General features: G+C 38.0%; 1 protein-coding gene across 3 annotated transcripts in view; it reads left to right on the top strand.

Annotated features, from left to right (window-relative positions):
• Positions 1–16042, top strand: part of CYTH3 (cytohesin 3) — a 139857-nt gene that overhangs the window by 112033 nt on the left and 11782 nt on the right. For all 3 annotated transcript variants that reach the window (XM_069084911.1, XM_069084912.1, XM_069084913.1), the window contains exons 5-9: positions 5248–5366; positions 8854–8934; positions 11488–11600; positions 15323–15471; positions 15737–15848. In XM_069084911.1, coding sequence (XP_068941012.1) covers positions 5248–5366; positions 8854–8934; positions 11488–11600; positions 15323–15471; positions 15737–15848 — 574 coding nt within the window. The remainder of the gene's footprint in view (positions 1–5247; positions 5367–8853; positions 8935–11487; positions 11601–15322; positions 15472–15736; positions 15849–16042) is intronic.

The raw sequence follows: 16042 nt of genomic DNA, 5'->3' as shown, positions 1-16042 counted from the left end.
ATACATGTGAAATCATGCAAAAACATTTCCATATTAGCCATGTGACAAAAAAGAAAAGAAAAATAAAGAAAAGTGAAAAAAAGCATGCTTCAGTTTGCACACAGAGCTCATCAGTTCTCTCTCTGGAGGTGAATAGGATTTTTCATCATGAGTTCTTTGGACTTATTTTGGATCATTGTATTGATCAGAGTAGTTATATCTTTTATAGTTGGTGGTCATTACAATATTGCCATGAATATGTATGATGATTGCCTGGTTTTGCTCAGTTCACTTTGCATCAGTTCATATAGGTTTTCCCAGTGTTTCTGCAGCTACCCTCCTCATAATTTTTTATAGCACAGTGGTGCTCGATCACAGTCATATGCCACATCTTGTTCAGCCATGCCCCAGTTGATGAGCAGCTAGCTCCTCAGTGTTCAATTCTTTGTCATCACAAAAAGCCGCTATACATATTTTTTTACACATAGGTCCTTTTCCCTTTCCTTTAATCTCTTTGGGATATAGACCTAGTAGTGATATTGCTGAGTCAAAGGGTTCGCATAGTTTTCTAGCCCTTTGGGTATACTTCATGATTGGACCAATGGTTGGATCAACAATATCCTGGAGCAGCTGACAACTCCACCCACAGTTCAGTAGAGTAACTATTTCCGTGTACTCTTCCCCTCCAGCATTTGTCATTTCTGATAGGTATGAGGTGTTGTCTCAGAGTTGTTTTAATTTTCCTTTCTCTAATCATTAGTGATTTAGAGTATTTTTTCATGTATTGATATTATATCAATATTTTCATGTTGAGAGCTTTGGTTTCTTCTTCTGAAAACTGACTGTTCATATCCATTGACCATTCATCAGTTGGTGAATGGCTCTTATTTTTATAAATGTGCCTCAGTTCCTTATATATTTGAGAGATGTAGGATTATACTAATTTTTACTGAGCAAGTTATTCTTATTGTAAGCCTATATTATTTGAATTCTTTGGATTTTGACTATAATATTCCTGGGAGCTTTTATTTGGAGTTTCAGGAGGTGGCAAATGGATTCTTTCTATTTCTACTTTACCCTCTGGTTTGAAGAGATCCGGACAGTTTCCTTCCCTCCCCCTCCAACATTTCTTGAAATATGACATCTGTCCGTCTGTTTCTCAGTCTGTCTCATCTTGGCTTTCAAGTATGATTTTTTAAAATGATCTCTCCTTAATTTGTTTTTCATGTCATTTATTTTTGCTATAATATGACTTTCATTTTCTTTTATTTTTTTCAGTCTTTTGACTTTGTTTTAATATTTTTTGTTGTCTCATGGAGTCATTGACTTTTGTTTGATCTATTCTAATTTTCAGGGAGGTTGTTTCTTTTTTTTTGCTTTTTGGAGGGGGAAAGGCAGGGCAATTGGGGTATGACTTGCTCAAAGTCACATGGCTAGTAAATGTGTCTGAGGCCGGATGTGAACTCAGGTCTTCTGACTCCAGAGCTGGTACTCTTTTACTTCACCACCTGGCTGCCCCTGGGAGGTTGTTTCTTGCACAAGGTTTTGTACCTCTTGTTCCAAGCTGTTAATTCTCTTTTCAATTCTTTCTTTTGTAGCTCTCATTTCTTTTCCAGTTTTTTCCTCTAGTGCTCTCATGTCATTTATCTTTTCAGCCTTTTTTTTTTTAACTTGACAGAATTCTAGTTCAAGTTGTGACTAGGCTGTTTTTTTCTTTGAGACTTTGCTGATAGATGTTTTGGAGTCATTCTCTTCTGGATTTGTATCTTGAGTATCACTATCACCATAATAACTATTTGGGGTAGAATTTTTTTCTTGTTTGCTTATTCTTCTAGCATACTCCCTAACTTTGGACTTCATATTAGGATTGGGCAATTTTGGAGGGAATATCTGAGCTGGCACTGCTGCTGCTTTCTTGAAGTATTGAATGTTGAGTTATTCCAGGAACTAAGGGTTCCCCTCAGGGTGGGGACCTACAAGCTTTCAGTGCTCACTTTCAAAGTGGTCTGATCCAGGGAAAATCTAATTTCTGCCCTTGTGGTACAAACCCTGCAAGTTTCTGACCTGGGCTTGGATCTGAACAATATACCTGTGAGCTTTCCCTGACTCTGCTAGTTCAGAGTGATAGAACTTAGGACTTTCCTTTTGTCTAGCATTACTGCCCTACTTATTCTTCTGCATGCTTTTACCTGGAATGGAAGCTGGAACTAAGACCATATTCTTCTTCTGGGGTCAGAACTGCGCAATGGTTGCTTCCTTATGAAGTTATTCCTATTATACTCAGCCTTTGTTCCTCTTCACCCAGGAGCACCACCCACTAGGCAGAGGTCCCATCCTTAGTCAGCTCTGTATCTGTGACCTGGAACTGGGTAATGAGCAACAGAACTTCCACTTGGCATCTATCCCTGCACCGTGCACAAGATTGGATACTCTTCTTTTGCCAGATTTAGAATTTCTCACTCTCCATGACGCGTACTTCTCCTTACACTAAAATGTTCCACTTGGTCATTCCTGGCTAGATACTCCCCTCAGCTCACCTCTGTGTCCATGGCACTCTATAGACCTCTCTTTGTGTCTCTCTTTGCCAGACCTGGGCTGGAAAAATTATTCAGTGTGACTTTTTTTCCCCTCGGATTTCTTGATCACTGCTGCTGTGGTACATTTTCAAGATAGATTTTGGGTCTTGGGTTTGTTTTCATTTTATTTTCTTTTTGATGGAAGGTGGAGAGCTTTGCTGTGGCTCTTCCTACTACTCTACCATCTTGACTCCATAGAATCAGATTTTTTTGAGGGGTGGGGAAGTCATTCAGATGGGAAGACAGAAAGTAAATATCAGAGGGAGGCCAGACATGTTCCTGTTCCTATTCAACTTGGGTTTGAGAGTAGAGGAAGAAGAATGATCTTTGGTCTCTTCAGCTGCTGGGGAGAGTTGGAAAGGGGTGGCATGGGGAGGTATGGAAAGAGGTAAAATAAGGTAGTCTGGAGGGAATGGAGTGTGGGTAAGGAGTGGGAAGCATGTCTAGTCCCAAAAATATGGAGGAAGCAAAATTCTTTTTACATGGAAGTAGCAGTAGGGAATGACAGGGACTTCATAACAGATTTCATCAGAGAGAGTGGGCAGGGAAAACTCCCTCCCCTTCTCTGCTCAAGAGCCATGATTCCCAGGACCATACTCCACCCAGGATAAGTGGTATCCAGCATCCAGGGAAGATGAATGGGACATAGTTCCAGTGGTAGGATGACCAAGTTATGAATATAAGAATCAGGAAACAGAACAACTCCCCCCCCTACCCCAACTCCCTCCTTTATGAATTACTATTTCTGGGAACAAGACTCAATGGTAGAGGCCCCTCAGAAGTTTTTTTTTGATAGAGAGAAGTGGGTGAGATTTGACATTGAACTCAAATTTGAATGATACAGAGGAGTTTTTGTATTCTAGAAACTGTCTCACTTGAGGCACATAGAATGAATAAAGGATGTGTAAATGTATAGAATTTCTTTACCTTCTCATTTTCTCTAACAGTTGTTGCTATGTAAGCCCCTAGTATATTCATAATGGCCTTTTTGCAAATATTAGTGCAAGATGTCATATGAAATAGTTTTTTAATGAATAGTAAAACCACCTGGCAGTTTTATTATTTGCTTCCCAAAGAAAACCTATAACCTACCTTTCCTTAATTTTTTTATCAGTTGCTTTTGATTTTATACCACAATCATTTCTCAGTATACCTTCTCCATCACTGTAACTGAATTTCTAATAGAGGAAAACCACCTAACACAATGAATGTGGCTGACCACGTATATCATATTCCACACATAAAATCTTGTACCTTTCTATCTTTTATTGTTGGTATTGTGTTGTTTTCACTTGTGCCTGACTCTTCATGACCCCATTTGAGGTTTTCTTGACAAAGATATTGGTATGGTTTGCCATTTCCTTCTCCGGCTCATTTTATAGATGAGGAAACCGAGGCAAATATAAGAGACTTGCCCAGAGTCACACAGCTAGTAAGTGTCTGACGTCAGATTTGAACTCATGAAGATAAGTCTCCCTGATTCCAAGCCCAGTACTCTAAAATCATGTTAATAATTTAGGTCAAAACTATACAGTTATTTCAATAGATGTTGAAAAAGCTTTTGACAAAATCCAGTACCTGGTCTTGTTAAAAATTCTAGAAACCATAGAAAAAGAATGGATTTTTCCTTAATATTATCAATAATCTATCTAAAGTCCAAAGCAAATATTATATGTAATGGAGAATAAGATCAGAGATAAAGCAAGGATGCCCATTATCACCACTAGTATTTAACATGCTGAAAATGCTAGCTGTAGCAATAAGATAATAAAGAGAAACTCAGGGACTAAGCATAGGCAAAGAGGAAAGAAAATGTTCACTTTTTGCAGATGATCTAATGGTGTACTTAAAAGACTCAAACAAAAATTAGTTAAGACAATAACTTCAACAGAGTTGCAGGAGATAAAGTAAATCCATATAAATAATCAAATCATCAGTATTCCTGTATGTCACCAACAAAACACAGTATGAAGAACTAAAAAAGGAAATTTCATTCAAAATAACTACAGAAGCTATTAAATATTTGGGATATACCCAAGAACTATATGAATCCATCTATAAAATACTCTTTGGAGAAAGAGCAGACCTAAATAATTAGAGAGACAATTAATTGCTTATGGGCAGGTGGAGACAATATAATAAAAATGACAATACTATTTACTTGTTAATTTAATTATTTTAATTAATTAAATTAATTTGCTTGTTATTAATTTTAATTTATTAATTTACTAATTATTAAATTAATTTACTTATTCAGAGCTGTTCCAATCAAACTCCTAAGGGAATCTTTTATAGACCCGGAAAAAATAATGAAACTCATATGAAAGAAAAAATGGTCAAGAATGTCAAGGGTAATAGTGAAAAAAGGAAGAGAATTAAAGGAAGTCTATTAAGTACCGAAACTCAAACTGTACTACAAAGCAGTAATCATTAAAACAATTTGATACTGGTGAAAAAATAGAAAGGTTGATCAGTTGAACAGATACATAATGGGTAGAAGCAAACAAACATGTTAGTATGGTGTTTGATAAACCAAAAGACCTCAGTTACTAGGTAAAGGACTCACTGTTTGACAGATATTACTGGAAAACTGGTGTGCAGTCTGGCAGAAATTAGGTTTAGACAAACACCTCATATCATGCCAAGATAAGCTCCAAATAATCAGTACTTTCTCTTTTATGTTCCTCTTCAGGGAATTCAGTTTCTTATAGAAAATGAGCTGCTGCAGAGTACCCCAGAAGACATAGCCCAGTTTCTTTATAAAGGAGAAGGACTAAATAAAACTGTAATTGGGGACTACCTTGGTGAAAGGTAAGTGGAAGGAAAATGAAAAGTCCTATTTTTTCAGTATTGCCTGCATTGCATACCTCATTTCAGGGTCTGTCATGGATTCTGGAGTAGACACTGCTTCTCTGTTATTTTTGTTCTCTTTTGGCATTTAAAAATAATTTAATTACCCGTAGATAAGTCTGTTGAGTCTAATGATTCTTAGAATCTCCTCCGAGCTGTGTCCCAGTACCCTGAGTGACCTGGGCAGATTGTTTTTTCTTCCTTGTCCTTAGGTGAGTAAGGAATATGTGGGATGGCCTAACGGGTATCCTGGGGCTTAGGTAGAATACCATTAGTATAGTAGAGTACATAGTATAGTATTAGGCAGAATACCGTTAGAATCTTCTACTTGAAAAGGCATCAGGAAGGCAAATGTCAGTGTCCTTTTCTGTCTTAGAAAGCTTTGTAATCCTGTTTTGTCATTTGCCTAGAAATAGGAATTTGTGGTGACTATTCCCAGGATCTTTTGCCACTATCCCCTTTCATTGAATAATACAATATTATAGGACAGTTAATTTTTTCAAAAAGAGAATCAACTAGCCAGATTTCTATTCTTTCTCCTACTCCCCACCCTTTCCCTTTGTAAGGGTCTGTTTACTTTCTCTACCTTCCATTAATGTTAATGGATATTAGGATGGGACCTCAAATCTCCTTGGAGATGTTAGAACAGAATTTTTCATGAACACAAGAAAGTAGGTTTAAAAATAATTCCTCAAAGTTCTTTATCTGATGTTTCTAGCTTTTTATTAAAAACGCTTGAGCAAAAGTTAAATGTTTTTATGAAGCTCATAGGGCAAGGCCTATGTAACATGCTCTCAGTGCTGCAGCACAGGCTATTTCACATTAATTCGATGACATTTGTATAACTCTAGAAATTAAATTAATTGTATATAACAGATGTGTTACCATTTTTAAAATGACATTTTTATTATGTATAATCTCACAGTCCCAAACTGGGAGTAGAAACAAGTTTTACATTCAGGTTCCCTGTAGCAAGACTATTTAGTAAAGTAAAACTAAGCAAAATAAAATTTCAGAGTAAAAGCTCTTTTGGGTCCATAGGATTGCCAGGGCCTTTCGTTGAACTTCTAGATCACTAAGTAGCTCCTCAAAATCCTGTAAAAATTTTGTAGCTTCAGGATAACATCATTCAGAACACAGCATTTCACTGATGTCAGTAATATAAATATATAATTACTGCTTAGAGGACCAGCCCCTACTTTTTTTTTCTTAAGGAGCTTCCTGGAGACCTTTCTGTAAATGATTATAATGAGGGAGCCAAATCTAAAACCATTACCACAAAATGAATAAGTAGTCTGATTAAGTGCCAAGTAATACTTTGGAAAACTGAATGAAAATGCAAAGGAAATATTTTCAGACCTAATATGGCTTTGGTTTGGTTGCACCTGTGAAGGCAGAAAGGGAGAGTTGAGGTAAAGAGATAGCTAGAGTAAAAGAGATGAGAAGAGGTGAAATTGATACCATTTTACTCTCATCACTCCTATTAAATCTTTTAGCTCTTAGTTGCTGATTGAAGAGGAAGAGACTGTGAGCTGGGCTATGTTCCAGACTTATTATAGCTAATATGTCTTAAAACAAAATCTGTATTAGAGATATGAAGGAGGGATTAAATACCCAGAGCACCCTGATTTTGGTAAATTTCTTTTAGGTTCAAGTGAAATAGGTCACCTTTTGAGGTAACTGATTTGAGAGGAATCCCATCAAGAGACTACTGATTTTTCTGGAAATGCTTTATATTTAAGCTTTGTTTGCAGAGTTCATCTCTCATTCATTCTCTTTTCCATCAATTTTCAGGATTTCCCCAAAGCTTTATATTATAAGGGTTTTTTTCCAGTTAGTTTTGTGATATGTTCTTGGGAGAAACATTAAACAAACCTGAAAAGGTGAGAGCTGGTATGTCCAACTTACAGGAAAACTGAGCTCCTAAGTGGTGAAATTTTACCGAGTGTTTTGTCTTCCTTTTGAACCTGAGATGCAAAGAGCAGGAGCTAGAAGATGGAACTGGGTACATAAAGTGCACTGTATGGAGGATACTAGTTATATCCTTCATTTCTGTGGAGCTCCTGAACAACAAACATGTGAATCTGATGTTTATACTGTAAGTTCATCTATGTAGAGTCATATGAATCACTAATGCTATGACTAAAACTTGGTTTCTGCCACATTTCCTGCAGTGCACAGGCAAGGAATCTGTTACCCTTGTTCCTTGCTATACCACAGAGCACTTTGAAGTACTTCTGTCCTTAGAGACATACCAAGTGACAAGAGGTCTTTAGATCAATCAAAGGGCCACACTTTCTGGTTCTCTGATAGAGGGATTTCCTTACATTCCCCTCTTACAGACTGACTTCTGAGAAGACTCCCTTGGGGCAGTGTCTGTCAGGTAATGCAGAACTCTAAACCACAGAGTTATTTAACAAGCTGGACAGAGCCCCTACACAACTCTAAAAATCAACATGAAGCAAAGTGAAGCCCTATGTAGTGTTACAGTAATGAAACCGAAAGGAATACTCATCAAAATTCCTTTGTGAGGCACAAGAGAGAGTCTTATTTCCATGTCATTAGCAGAAAACTCTAGGTACATTTCCCTCACACCATATAAAAATGTTTTACCACTTTTAAGGTACTTTACTGTTATTCTGTGTTAGTTAAATAATTAATTTTGCACCTTGACATGGTTTTGTAGTGTTTATATAAAAATATCTTGAGTGTACTCTAATTAGCAAGCACTCTGCTTTAAAGTGTTTATGCCTTGTCTAGTGTTCTAGTGAATGTAAGTTACATGGTTTTCTGCTGTTAAACTATTAGAACTTGAATTTTATAGTTTGTATCTCTTCCGTATTGCACCAGACACTCTGTAGCCTTTAATTAAGGCCAATTCCTACTTTGGGGTAGAAGTGGTTCTGCAGCATTTCACGGCTCTGATGTGTCTGCAACATGCCCTAATTGCTGTGAGCCTAAATGTAAGGTGCCATCTCTGGCCTCAGGCTATAGCAATAGGTTGAAAATCTAGTTGAGTCACCTGGTTTCTGTTCTACTCGTTTATATTTCATCACATTAACATAATTTTATAATTATGTCCCCATCTTGTTCGAAAAATAAATTAATTTTAAGATGCTGTTTCTCTTTTAGAGGTTGATTCACTTCTGAAAATCTTCCTGTCAGCTAGGGGTTGAGAGGATTTGGGCATAGTCAAGTGCTTCAAGCTTTTGTGATTTATACCAACTTCTTATCTGACCTAAGTCCAGTTATTTGTCAAGGGAAATAAACATTAAAAGCCATGATGTCCAGTAAGGCAAAACTTTTGAAAAATATTTGTGAAGGTTTTGCCTGGTGAATAGAAACTGTTTTCATTTCTTTCCTACTTTTAGACACATAGAAAGTATACTTTCAAAGAAAAGAAAAAGCTAAAAAGAATTATTTTCTCATCATAGGCTTTCTTTCCTAGGGATGAATTTAACATTAAAGTTCTTCAAGCTTTTGTTGAACTCCATGAGTTTGCTGATCTCAACCTTGTACAAGCTTTAAGGTAAATATATGATTATATCTTTAAATTATTCCAAATGGAATATTATAAATTTTCTCTTTAGGATTTTACTTTATCTTCAGTTTTGAAGAGGAGTGTGGAGACTAGTAGTGAGGAAAAAATCTTTGTTTCTTTTTTTGGTTATTGCTTTCACATGGGAAGTAGTACTATTTTTATAAAATATGTGTGGTAATTAAATTAGATAACAGCAGACGTGAAGTAGTGTGCTCTACTAACGCGTTATTTTGTGCTAATTCAGTGCACCTTCCCTAAGTAGATAGTTTGCTTCTAGGCAGCAGTTTCTATTTTGTGAGAATCTTGCTCCATATAACCAAAATTATGATCTGTGCAAAAAGGGAAATCACTCAAGAGCTCTGGCCTTGTTTGTTTCTGACAATACAGAAACTAAAATCACTGAGGTCACAGAAACTAAGCTGACTGCTTCATTTCATGCCACCTGCCTTTGAACCATCAGATACTAACATCCACTCCACTACTAATAGGGAAACTGGGTTCAGTTTGGAGGTAGTGTAGACTATCTCCACCACCCTGTCCCTGACCCCTCTTTCCCAGTACCGGTCACCTCAGTCATGTAACTTCAGTTGAAAACTCTCATTTGATTTGGATAAAATTAGAAAGTTTTACAACTTTTTTTTTCAACCAGTGCTGACTTTCTATTCATTTCAACATATATTTATTGAGTACCTACTTTGTCCCAGGTAAGAGAGGTAAAATGGTGCGGTGGATAAAGAGCTGGCCTCAGTGTCTGGAAGACCTGGGTTAAAGTCCTGTCTTTGACGTATACCAGCTGTATGACTGGGCAAGTCACTAAACTTCTCGATGCCCAGGAAACTGTCCGAGATTGCAAGTTAGTTGTTGAGAAGGTGCCAGTCTGCATTGGCAGAAGATCTTCAATGTGAGCACCATAGGGAGTTCAATGAAATCACATATCCAGTAAGGGAAAAAAAAAGTGTGTGTGTGTGTGTGTGTGTGTGTTTGTGTACAGCACTGTTTTAGAAGCCAGAAATACAAAGACAAAAAGAAAATGGTTCTTGCCTTCAAGGAGCTTACATTTTACTGCAGTACTCTTCCCATTCTGGTTTCAGTGCTGCCTAGTCTTTTGAACTTTAAGTTCATTAGGGTCACCCCAAGAATAGAACCATAATAAAGCCACTTTTTAGCAAGTAAATAAATTTCTGAAAGCATCAGAAAATAAAGCTAAGAGGGAAAAAATTAAATCTGGACAGTTGTTCACATGGCAGAGGACCACCAACTCCAGCCCACCATAACAAAGGGCACCCACATACCATAACACTTTTAAATTCTGCTCTCTTCCTTGCACATACTGCCATCTCTAGCACCACTACAAGAAAATGTATGTTCATATATGTTCAGTGCTCAAAAATGCATCGCTGCGCCACATCATCCACCAATTTTTAGTGTTCGGCGGACGCTTTTGTTTAGGGCAGGAACACAAACTGAATCCTCTACCAGAATTTGTTCCCAGGAGGCAGAGGACCCTCCAAGGGATTCTTCTGTTAATGGTGGCTCCACTTCATTACTGACACTTTGGTGTGGATCTGTGGAATAAGCACAGTCCTAAAACTGCTCTCAGGCTGAAAAAAATGTATAAGTAATTTATTCTAATGTTTCACTCTCTCAGACCATTCTCCTGTACCCAATGTGTTCTTTCCGCCATGATCATCCACTGGACATCATCTTTTCCCTCCTTTAAGTCTTGCTTTAATTGAAGGCTTGAAATACTTCACTTCTTTCTAATTTGTGTCATTCTTAAAATGGTGGAGCTTTGGGGCTCAACAGTGCATGAAAGACATTAGGCATATGTAAGTACTTCCCTCTTAATTCCATTTTTGAAAAGTGCAGCTCTCACGGAGAATGAGACAAATCAGGTCTGGTTTTTGAAAACATGAATCCTTGAAAAACATTTCCCCTTAATCGCTTAGTTCCTAGAGCATATCCACTTAGAATCCAGTGTCTGACAGCTTATTAACCTCCTGGACTGTTCTTTGTTTGTTTATCTTTTGGGCAAAAGCCTGGAATCCTTGAAGCATTGGACCAAGGTTTTTTTCCTTGTGTTTGACTGCCCTCTCTTTTCTGCACTGCCTCTTGTTAGAGCTGGTGGAACAGAATGAATGATAGGGTGGTTGGACTATATGTCCTCGTTCCATGAAAATGATCATGTTACCTCTTGTGCATAAGTTATGTGGCTCCCTCTTTCTTCCTCTTATGAATCAGTGGCATCAACAGTCATAACGATCTTTTTGAGTTCTTCTTTGTTAGCATCACTCTTTCTTCATATCTGATTGGAAGAATGTTTGTATTTTTCTTTTGCACTCTAGGCAGTACAAACATCTATTGACCAGATTGGGAGACGGTGTGTATATTGGGAAGAACACTGGTTCTGAATTTAGAGGACCTGGGTTCTAATTGCTCATGCTTACCACTGGCATAAATTTGAGCAAGTCTCCAGACATATTTGTATATATATTTTTCTAAAAATTTCAGCAGGATCATTTACTACTTTGTTTTATTCAGGCAGTTCCTATGGAGTTTCAGGCTTCCAGGGGAGGCCCAGAAAATTGATCGCATGATGGAAGCATTTGCTTCACGCTACTGTCTCTGCAACCCTGGAGTCTTCCAGTCTACAGGTGAGTGATGGTGTTTTTTAGATCTTCCTCTCAGCTCCCCTGTCAAAGTTAATGTAACTCCAACTAGAAGAGATTGAGTTAAATTAAATTCAGCAGTGCTACATGTACCCTATGGCACATTACTGAAGCTCAGAACTCCAGGTTCAGTCTTGAGGGTTTCTCCTACAAATATGTCTTTGGCTTGTGGCTTGACCCAGAGTTTTCCCTAAGAATATCAGCACAAGCTTTTGTCTAGATTGCCACAGACAAAAAAGGAAAAGGATCCTTGACTTCCATGTAAACATTCATACTGAGAAAACATCAACTCAAGGATTTTTTTTATTCAACAGAAAATTCAAAGGACATATAAATTTATTCCCCTTCCCTGTGTGGCATTTAAAAAGGTTCAAGAGACATAGTTTCTGGGTAATATAATCATTTTATTAGTAATGCCACCATTTTAATAAAAGGATGGGCATTTGTCCATCTCTCTTAGACCAAAGACTCCTCATGATGATGGGCTCACAGCTTATATGCCTTTGAAGGAGCAGGGGTTCCTCAGGGTGGCAGTCTACACTGATTGGTTAACAATTAATGAGGGAATGAATGTTAAAATGAGAGGGTGGACTATCTTACAATCAGGGTCTTTGGAGGATGTGACTTGGGCCCCACAAATCTTGATCAAAGACACTTATCAGTTTCCATATTACCTCTCAGACAAAAGGGAGGATACACATTTTCCCATACCTATCTAAGAAAACATACTGAGCAGGAAGGCATGTGTTAGCCTAAACTTAGAATTTCTTCTTCTGTTTGATTAGATCTTGGCCTGGGTAAATCTCCACCTAAGATTTCCCATACAGGTCAACTTCTGGATGAAGAAGTAGAAAAGAACCTTGATTCTGATTCAATAATTAATTATTAAATACAAGAGAGAAATAATCATTTTTCACACCTAATTGATGGTACTCTGCCCTCTGTGGAAGAAAAATTCAGCACGCTGCTCTTTTAGTACAAGCCTGTTAGAGAAGATATTATTAATTATCTATCCAAGCAGAATTGAAAAAGCAAGAAAGAAGGAGAGAGGGAGAGAGAGAGAGAGAAAGAAATCCCAAAACATGGGGTTCCTTCTACATTATTGTAATTCAGGGTGACGTTGTAAACACCTTACCTCCTAGGGTTGCTTTGATGATTAAATGAAATTTTATATATATATATATGGCATATTGAAAATTTTCAAGTGCTATTTAAGCGCTAATGATTATTCATATTATTATTTCTACTTATAGGCTGTAGTATTCAAAAATGAAGCAGAATTCCAGAGTTCACATTAAAGTAGGGTAAAAAGTCAAATTTTGGTTGATCAAACAGTTAGTATTGGGAGGTACGCCACTGGAGATGGTCTGTCTTTTCTGAATTCTTCATTGTAGTCAAGTGTAGAGAATTAGGAACTTTTCTCAACTAGGTTAATGAAGTCAGGCTTCTGGTCTTCATTTGGTCTCCACTCTACCCTATTTTCAGGATTCCCTCTAAACTTTGACTTAGTTTTCCTTTAGAAACTGGTTAGGCCTTGGATAAGGATCATAAAAGCATTTGAGAATAACATGTTAGTTTTTTTCCCACACACTCTGATTAAATACTGATTCAGGTAGAGCCAAATAACCTTTAGGCCAGTAAATGACCAGGATTATTTCACATTCCCTCCTTTTTGTGCTGAGCATCCTTATCTCATGCATAATCTATGTTAATTAATTATAGGATCTCTTTTTTGTACCTGCTCTTTCTGCTCTTTAGGTTTTATGTAATCAGGAACAAGATGCATACACTGTGTTCTTTGCATTTTACTTCAGTACAGAGAATGCAGGGAAACAATATAATGAAGAGTGTAACTGTTCCATATTTTGTAATAGTATGCCAAGTGAGCCAAGAAGTCTGAAGATTATCTATTCTGTACCAAATACATGCTGTTATTCCAGGAGCATTTATGAGCCATCTAGACTCTCTTGGGGACTGGATCTTTCACACATCTTGGAGGACTACCCAGTCCCACTTGCAAACTCCTGAGGATTTCTGAGTAAGGGCTCAGACTCCCTTAATGAGGTCATAGTCATGGACTTTGCCTTGGGAATGGCTGCATTTGCAACCTGAGACCCTTCAGAGGTAACTTCATAGGTCCGAAGTGAATGCTTCCACCTTTTGTCAAGCACTTGTCAAGTTCTTCTGATTTGTAGTACTAACTTGGGTAGAATTTCCTTATAATCTTGGGGGTTGCTAGTGAGTTAAGCAGTTCCCCCCACTGGGACTTCCTCTTCCCTGGAGCCTATACAGTCCTCTGGACTACATTTTTGTGGATGAGTACTTCCCATCCCTTTTTCCTACACATACATACGGGAAATAATTCAGGGTTGCTGGGGACTCATGCAACCCATACTTATGGTAAGTCTCACCTTCCCAATGTACTTATACAGAATCAAAGGAATTGAGAGTTAGAAGGGACCTCGGCAGCCATACAGTTCAAACAATATACAGAAGGAAACCTATACAGTTGCCCCAGACTTAGCACCGTCCTGAGGTTGGACCCCTCTCCCTCCCTGCCCCCCCCCCAAGCAAATAAAGACCCTAAGGTCACTAGAGAGTCAACTCTAGTTCTGCATTTCTGAAAAAGCCACAAGTCATATTACTGTTGAAGGACAAAGTCTGGGTTTGCCCCTCCTTGTCATGGTTTTGTGCCTTGTTGCTTTTAGTTTCTGGTCCCTACAGCTACCCACTTGAACCAGGTTCTTGGCCTTGGTTCAGGAACTCCTTGCCAGCCTACTATTGCCTCCATCCACTGCCATCCTTGGGGCCATATGGTTCCCTGGATGAGCCACATGATTGCATTGGCCTCTCTCCAAGGAACTGACTTCATGTCTATGTCTCTTCCCCCTCTTTCCTTTCAATAGTCCATTTAAGTGCTTGTGTAATCTCCTTTTAAAGTCTAAGCTGTTTGTGTAAAATAGCTATGAATTTCAATCAGTACTAGAATAAAGGCCTCATCAGTGGGACAGTGAGAACTTTACACTAAACCTAAGGACTTTGTATCTTAACCAGGAGTCACAAGAGGAAGGAAAATTTACCCTGCTTTTCCTGCCTCTGGCTTGTCTGCTCCACACTATGCTAGTAGTCTGAATATAAGCTACCTCTGAAACTATTCCACATACCTAAAATGATATATCTTGAAAGGAGATAAGGAGTTAGACATACACTGAAAAATAATCCTGATTGCAGAGCATATTCCAGTTTTGGAGAATCCAGATTTAGCTAGCACTTTGGGGCAGGGGTGAGGATGGTCTCCATAGATTCCTATTTACTTTTGAGCCAGGCAGAATATAGAACCTCAGCTTCCGATCTTATATCCCACAAGGTGTGATGGGTTTGGCATGTGTCCGGTTGAGCTAGCCCTTGTGACTTGACTTTCCTCTAAGCCCTCTTCAGCATTCTGAGAACTTGTGCTCTTCTAATAGGCTGGGCCCAGCAAAGAGGAAAAGTCTCTAGAATCAGTGTATTTGCAGGTACTGGTCATCATCTAGCCTTGCCAACAAGGATGGTCTTTCTCATTGGAGCTACTGCTAAGACTTGTAAAGGGTTTTATTCTTCTGGGAACCTCACTGCCTATGTGGACACATTAAATTTAGCTGCAAACTTTCCCTCACCATTGCACCTTGGCTTAATGATCTCTCTGGTTTGCATTGGATTTGTTTCAGATACATGCTATGTGTTGTCTTTCGCAATCATCATGCTAAATACTAGTCTCCACAACCACAATGTGAGAGATAAACCAACAGTGGAGCGATTTATATCTATGAACCGAGGCATTAATGAGGGTGGGGATCTCCCTGAGGAATTATTGAGGGTAAGTTGTATTAGATAAGTAAAAATAATAGCTTAAAGTCAAGTCTTCTCTATGTGTCTCTCTTTAAAAAAAATTGTTCAACTGTACCAGTTTCCATTGTAATTGTTAATGTTCTGTTATTTAAAAAGCAAATTTAATATGTGGTTAACACAATGGTCCTCAATTTCTAACTATTCTTAATTTTATATTCCATTTCCCTACAGGCTAATAAAGAGGAGACCATGTCTTTGATTTTTAATAAATTTACCATTTTCCTCCCTTACAGAACTTATATGAAAGTATTAAAAATGAGCCATTTAAGATTCCGGAAGATGATGGAAATGACTTGACACACACATTTTTTAATCCAGATAGAGAAGGCTGGCTATTGAAATTAGGTTAGTATGAGAATTGCTCATTCTGCTGTGTTGCTTTTTGTGTTTAATCATAGGTTGCTGCCCCCCTTTAGCCCATTGCTGTAGAACTAATAGGAATTACTGCTAATTCAGCCCTGTTAAATGCCCCTAATCTAAAGGCAGTACCTTTTTTTAAAAATGCCGTTCAGCCAAAATAATGGTCTTGATGGTTGTAC

This window comes from Petaurus breviceps, unplaced genomic scaffold (assembly GCF_028583685.1).
Source record: "Petaurus breviceps papuanus isolate PSGF00001 unplaced genomic scaffold, PetGlider_PUasm1.0 175, whole genome shotgun sequence".
NCBI lineage: Eukaryota > Metazoa > Chordata > Mammalia > Diprotodontia > Petauridae > Petaurus > Petaurus breviceps.
This window is presented reverse-complemented; position numbering and strand designations above follow the sequence as displayed.